This window comes from Bison bison, unplaced genomic scaffold (assembly GCF_000754665.1).
Source record: "Bison bison bison isolate TAMUID 2011002044 unplaced genomic scaffold, Bison_UMD1.0 scf7180017864471, whole genome shotgun sequence".
NCBI lineage: Eukaryota > Metazoa > Chordata > Mammalia > Artiodactyla > Bovidae > Bison > Bison bison.
The window spans coordinates 41,751,232-41,757,821 of NW_011495032.1; the positions used below are offsets into that span (position 1 = coordinate 41,751,232).

Consider the following 6,590-nt stretch of genomic DNA (forward strand, 5'->3'; position numbering starts at 1 on the left):
TCTCCAAGGGTGGCCCCACCTCCTCACCCACTGCTGGGGTCCCATGGGCCAGTCTCCTGCATGTCTAAGTGGAGGAGGTCTGCCTTCCTCCCCCATCACCTCCACTTCTCAGCCAGACTCATCTAAGGCTTCTTGTCCTTGTCCATGGTGCAGACTGCAGTGGTCCTCACTCTGGTCCCCTGTCCTCTGCAAGTCACCAGCCCAAGGTAGTGGCAGGGGATGGGGTGGAGGGTGCTGCTCTGGCCTGGGTCTGGCAAGGGGGCTAGGAGGAGGGGGCTTAAGTGCACGGTGCATGTCTGGTGTCTGTCATGCCACTCTGGACACCTCATGCTTCTGTCTCCTCCCACCCCACCCTGTTTTACATCTTTTATAAATGTGCCAAACTGTGAGGCTTCTGCCAGTAGTGGTGGTCTTAATGGCTGGCGCTTCCAGGGGCCAAGATGGAGGAAGCACTGCAGGCTTTGGTTCCCTGCGTCACTCACTCTGCGGGGGCTCCAGGTGAGTTCTGCCCTCACATGTCACACAGAGAGCCAGGAAAGGAGCTGTAACTTTTTTTATTGTCTTCCAACACCTCGGGTCCCCTCCCTCCCTACCCGCTCCCAGGGTAAGAGCATGTGCCCTCCAGGCTGTCTGAGGGCACCTGCCTGGCCTGGTTCTGGCCTCCTAGCTACCTGCAGAGGAATGACTGTGAGTGGGGCTGGGGAGACAGTGGGTACCACATTCCTCTCCCCTGGAAGAGCCTTGGTACCCACACAGGAAGAACTGAGCCCTCACCCTCTGACCCACCCCTTCTAGGCCTGTCAGGGCTGGAGCAGGAGAGTGGGGGTGGTCAGTCAGAGGTGGGGCAAGGCAGGCATCTGAAGGGAACGCAGGAATTCAGGTGGAGAGTGTGGCATCTCCTATGTGGAAGAGGAAAGAGATGGGACTAGCTCAGAAGCCCTCTGCACAGGCCAAGGTGGAGCTCGCTGAGATGGGGGAGAGCAGGAGAAGATGAGGGACAGGTGGGGGGCACAGACCCAGGGCCAGCAGGTTGGAGGGAGAGGAATTTGGGTACAAATGGGGGTGTTCAGGAGAGATGAATGTGGTCCAGCGGTGGGAGGGAGGGAGGAGAAGCTCAGACAGGCAGGGATGTAGCAAGGTAGGAACAGCTGCCCGGAACCAAGTGGTTCCTGTTGACACCACAGGGCTACTTCCTCTTCTCAGCCCTGGCTGTGTGATCTCCTGCCTCCCCACTGCCCACCTCCAACACATCTCAGAACCAGCTTGCCATCCCAAGTCCTGGAAAACCTGTGGGAGGTGTGTCTCAGCCCACCAGCTCCTAGGAGACCCCTGGCCAGCCGGCTCGCCTCATTGACCTGTGCCCAGTCAGCTTTACTCACCCTCTACCAGCAGCCGTGTGTAGGCGCTGTCTTGGCCGGCCTGGCAGCAGTAGGTGCCCTGATCCTCAGGTCGAACGTCATGGATGACCAGGCTGTGGGTGGGGCCGTGGCTGCGCAGCTGATACTTGTCTCCCGGGCACAGCTCAGCCCCTTCCCGCAACCAGCACACTTGACCTCCCGGCCGGGACACTGTCACCTCCAGCACCGCCCGGCGACCGACCAGAACCGTCTTCTCGCGAGGGGGCCGGCGGAGCATCTGCAGAGGCAGTGCTGGGGGTGGAGAACGAGGGCTTATTAAGTTAATAGGGACACGCACGACCCCAGGAGAGACGCATCTTCCCTCCCGCTCTGGCCTCCATTCCTGATCTTAGATCTCTATGCCACCAGCCCATTTCTCTCTATCTTCAACCCAAAGTCTCCTCTTCCCCAGGAAACGCACTGCCCTCTGTGACCCGCCTCCGGAGAGTCTCTCGAGGAAGGGGTGGGGAGGCAGGTTTCCTCGGACCGATCGCCAGCCTGGCAGTTCCGGGGGAAACCGTGTTCACTCCTGGTCGTCCCTGCCCCAGGTCTTACCCTCCACCTCCAGTTGAGCCACGGACTGGGCGGGTCCCGCCTGGAAGCGGACCTCACCAGCGTCCTCGGCGCGTAGTTCGCTCAGCACCAAAATGTGTTTCTTCCCTGGGGGTATAGGAGGCGCTAGCGAGGTCGGAGCCGCCTCTGGGGAGGGTGGGGGGATGAGGGTGGGGCCAGAGTAGGTCCCAGGGAAGAACTGGGATGCCGAGGGGAAAGAGGGGTGGTCCTGGACGGACTGAAGAGCTGGAGGTCAGGGAGAGGCGGAGAGACAGCTTCTGGGGCCGCAGGGCGGAACTCATCGGAGCTGGAGGTGGGCCTTTGGGCGGGGTCTGTCTGAGCCGGAGGGATGGGGCAGCGAGGGGGCCAGAGTTGGTAGAGAGTCGGCAGACCTTCCTGCCGGATGCGGACGCGGCCTCCGGGTCTCAGCGGGCGGCCTCCGAGCTCCCAGCTCCCAGCTGTCTCGACCTCCGACACGGTGCACTCGAACGTGGCTCCGTCGCCTTCCCGGGCGCTCACGGACCGCAACTCAGAGAGGACAGACACCTTGCGCTCTGGGGCGGAGCCAGGGGGCGTGAGGAGGGCGGGCCTGAGGGGGGCGGTACCAGATCCCGCCCACGCCACGCCCCCTCCTTAGAGGCAGCGTAGCGAGTCCCCTGGGCAAGTCCGGTCCGCAGCCCCGCCACCCACAGTAGAGCCCGGCCCGGGCAGCACCTGGTACCCACCGCGCACCACTAGGTGAACGGGCCCAGTTCGGGCCATCCCCACCACGCAGCTGTAGGTCCCTGCGTCCAAGGGGCTGCAGCGCCGCAGCTGGAGAAGGCGGCGCGTGCCGAGGGCCTGGAGCCTGAGCCGAGCGCTGGGGGTGAGCGGCTGCCCATCCTAGGGGCGGGGGTTGCAAAGGGTCGGGGTGAAAACTCGGCCGGGCACAAGCGGCCCCGGCCCTAGTAGGCGGCGGCGCCCTCTGTTGATACCTAACACTTTCGAGGCACGCTTATGCTACGGGGTAGGGCCCTCCCGCGCCTTCTGGGCCGCGCCAGGAGTCTCATTGTGACGGTGTCACCCTTTGGGGACATTTGGTCTGAGGAGGGGCGCCATGGACGCGGGAAGCCGAGAGTCATGTACCAATCATGTCAGCAATGTGTGTGGATTCTGGAATCAGGAAACCTGGATTCAAATATGAACTCTATGTCTGCCCTGGGGCAATACTTCACTCCACTGAACATCAGTCTCCTTAGAGATAACAAGATCATAAGACCTGCCTCATCGGGCTGCTATAAGGTTAGAGGCTTAAATGTAAAGTAAACCTTAGCACATGCCAGGCACATGGCTTACTGAGTAGTAGTTCTTTCTGTTGGGGCATTGTTACTGCTCTCATGATGCTGAGGTGGGCTGGGCTGGGGCTGGGCTCTGACCTTCTCCCAGGTGACATCAGCCAAGGTCTGGGAAAGTGCACACTCGAACGTAGCTGCGTCGCCCTCGGTCACTTCAAGGTCCTGGAGCCCCCGCACAATGGTCACTGGGGCCTCTGGGAGTGGGAGAAGGAGGACACACTTGGACACAGGGGTCACTGATGGGCACATTTAGACAAGGTGATCAACAGAGGCCACCGGTGAGTGGGGGGCATGCTGGAACAAGGGGTCCAAAGGGGATGCTGATCAGTGGGGGACACAGTGAGATCAGAGGGGTCAACAAGGCAGGAATGGCCAGCTGGGGATGGGTCACATTTAAGGTGGTCAGTGGGGGACATGGTGGGGCCAGAGTGGGAGAAATTGGAGCAGAGATGTCACCCATAAGCAGGCATGGTCACACTGGCTGGAATGGACAGGAGACACTGGACAGTGAGGGACACCACGGGTTCAGAGGAGCAATGGGGGGGACCCCAGAGTAGATGTGGTCAGTGGGGAACACACCAGGGCTGCAAGCAAGAGAAGGGGTCACTGAAGTGGAGTTGCCCATGGAGTCACTCTTTGGCACTGTTGGGGCTTAGTGATTAGAGGACCACACTCAGGCAGGCAGAGAGAGCTGCAGCAGGCAGTGGTGGCCAGTGGGCTCACACAGGTAGGGCAGTCACCAGGGCCACATGTGGCGAGTCAGGGCATCACACTCTGGTAGGGAGGTCAGTGTGGGCCACACAGGTAGTGGGGTCAGTAGAATCACACCGGAGCAGTCAGCAGGCAGGCAGCAGTCCTAGAGGCCACACCTCTCACGGTGAGTCTGGCTGCACAGCGCAGTGTATCCGCAGTGAAGGAGATGCAGCCCGAATCGGCCAGGCCCAGGCCGCTGAGGACCAGGTGGTGAGCGTGGCCCTCGGCCTGAATTTGGCACTTGGGCCCCGGCTGCAGCCGCACTCCACCCCGGGCCCATTCCCCAGTCACCCCCTCCTGGGACAGCTCCAGTTGGAAGGTGGCACTGCCCCCCTCGATGATGGTCACATCCTCCAGAGGTTGAAGCACCCTTAGCTGCTTTGCTAGTGGGAGGAGATGGGGAAAGAGGGGGAAATGAGGCCCTCCACATCTGGGCAGGGCTTTTGGGAGCTCCACACACCCCTTGGCTCTGTCTGCCTCTAACCCCTAATCTAGTAAGACCCTATGAACAAAGTTCAGAACCAGGGAGCAGGAAGAAGGGAGTGAAACCAGCCAGATGTGGGTGGAGAGAGGGGCTTACTGGGGTTAGGAGAGGGGACACATGAAGGGGGTGATGTGTGGTTGTGGGGTGAGGAGTTGGGGTGAAGGGTGCTGTGACACTGGAAGGAGCCCAGAATTTAAAATCAGACACAGCAGGACTAGACCCCAACTCTGCCACATAGTTTGCTATGGAACCTTTGGCAAACTGCTTGAACTCCCTGGGCGTCAGTTTCCCCAACTGTATGAGGACAATAGCCTTGAGACATGGGTTTGTTGTGATTGAATGAATGAAATAAATCAGAAGAGAATACACATCCCCACCAACAACCGTTTACCAAGTTCTGTGTGGGTATTTCTCATATTATCCCGATTAAGTTTCTCAAAGACCCTTTTTAAAAGAAAACTTGGCTCAGAGAGGTTAAGTAATTTGCCTGAGGTCATACAGTTGATAGAGGGCTCCATCTTCGGGGTGGGGGTGCTATTGCTAACCATCCCTGCTTCTCAGATGGGCTCGTATATCCTGGGGCAGGTGACTGAAGGATAAATATGGCAAGTCTTTCTGAAGTATAATATTTATGTTTATAGCAAAGCCAACTTGGATGTATGAAATGGAAACCAAAATCCACAGGGACTTCTACGGTAAATAGAAAACAGTAGAAAAAGAAGAGTTTTGTTTTGGGCAGGCTGCTTTGGGTCATGCTCCTGGGGGTCAGCCAGGGCTGACCTGCCTTGCTGGCGAGGGGCACTTTGGTGTTGGGGGGGGGAGCGGTCTGAGGGGCCCTGGCCAGCCAGGAGAGGCTGCACCATGGGGAAAGGGAGGCGTTAGGAGAGGATGGGGCACTCACGCCTCACGCTGAGCCGGGCCAGGGTGCGGTCGTGGTGGCTCTCGCAGCCGTAGGTGCCCTGGTCGGCCAGCACAACGCAGTGGATGAAGAGGCGGTAGATGTGGCCGTCCTGGGCTGTGGACAGGCGGGAGTCAGGGGGCAGGGGCGCCCCACCTCGCATCCAGCGGACGGCCCCTGCCGCCCCCACGCGGCCGGTCTCCACTTCGAGGCACACGTCCTGGCCTTCCTCCGCCCGCACGTCCTGCAGCCGCCGCAGGAACAGCAGCTCCGTTTCTGGGCAGGAAGAGACAGCGGACCATGGAGCCTGGTGGGCCGAACCCCGGCTCCCTCTTCTCAGGGACTGGTCTCCTGGCAGGGCCAGGGCTGGGAAAACAGGTTTAGGAACAGGACTTGTTTCGTCTCCATCAGGACCGAACCTCGAACGTGCAGCCGGGCACTTGTGGATGTGCCCCCAGCTCGGGCAGTCACAGTCCCTGCATCCTCGAGCCGGCAGCTTCGCACGGTCAGTGTGCGGCTTGACCCATTCTGGGTCATCTCTAGCTGGGGCCCTGGAGTGACAACGACCCCATTGCGCAGCCAAGTGATGTCGGCATCTGGTGGGGAGACTTCACACCGGAACGTGGCGTCATCCCCCTCGTGGACAGTAAGTGGTGTCAGCTCCGAGACTAGCTTCACCAGCGGGGGTTCTGGGGGCAGAGGGCAGGATCAGACAGTGAGGGGGGCTGGGTCTTTCTACCGCCACCCTCTTCAGCCCCTCCTCATCCCCAGTAACAGGCTTTCACCCCCCAGTTATTAAACAGAATCTTCCTGAGGACCAGCTGTGTGTCAGTCATGAGCTGTTTTGAAGGACAAGATGTCAACTCCCTGCCTGCCACTCCTCACCACCTCGTCTCCATGCTGGCCGGGCACCCACCTTTCTGACTCCCTAATAAAGACAGATCGTTCAGGACAGACCCTGTCAATCTCATTTAACTGTCACAATAGCCCTACAGGCCAAACGCTATCCTCCCCCTGGGGACCCGGGGCTCAGACAGTCTAAGCAACTTGCCAGTGTGTCACACAACTACTGGGAAGGAGACTTGAGACTGGAACCTGGGGGGTAGACTCCAGAGCCCTCTGCCCCTCCTTTTTGAGGATTCCTGGAAAGGGGAGCCCTGAGCCCTCATCCA

General features: G+C 59.8%; 1 protein-coding gene across 1 annotated transcript in view; it reads right to left on the reverse strand.

Annotated features, from left to right (window-relative positions):
- Nucleotides 1–536: 536 nt before the first annotated feature.
- OBSL1 (obscurin-like 1) overlaps nucleotides 537–6,590 on the reverse strand; it is a 21,373-nt gene continuing 15,319 nt past the window's right edge. Inside the window, exons 12-20 of the mRNA XM_010861257.1 lie at nucleotides 5,838–6,107; nucleotides 5,422–5,694; nucleotides 4,153–4,419; nucleotides 3,365–3,477; nucleotides 2,675–2,831; nucleotides 2,342–2,503; nucleotides 1,953–2,057; nucleotides 1,380–1,649; nucleotides 537–899 (exon numbers count right to left, since the gene is read on the reverse strand). Coding sequence (XP_010859559.1) covers nucleotides 877–899; nucleotides 1,380–1,649; nucleotides 1,953–2,057; nucleotides 2,342–2,503; nucleotides 2,675–2,831; nucleotides 3,365–3,477; nucleotides 4,153–4,419; nucleotides 5,422–5,694; nucleotides 5,838–6,107 — 1,640 coding nt within the window. The 3' untranslated portion in view covers nucleotides 537–876. The remainder of the gene's footprint in view (nucleotides 900–1,379; nucleotides 1,650–1,952; nucleotides 2,058–2,341; nucleotides 2,504–2,674; nucleotides 2,832–3,364; nucleotides 3,478–4,152; nucleotides 4,420–5,421; nucleotides 5,695–5,837; nucleotides 6,108–6,590) is intronic.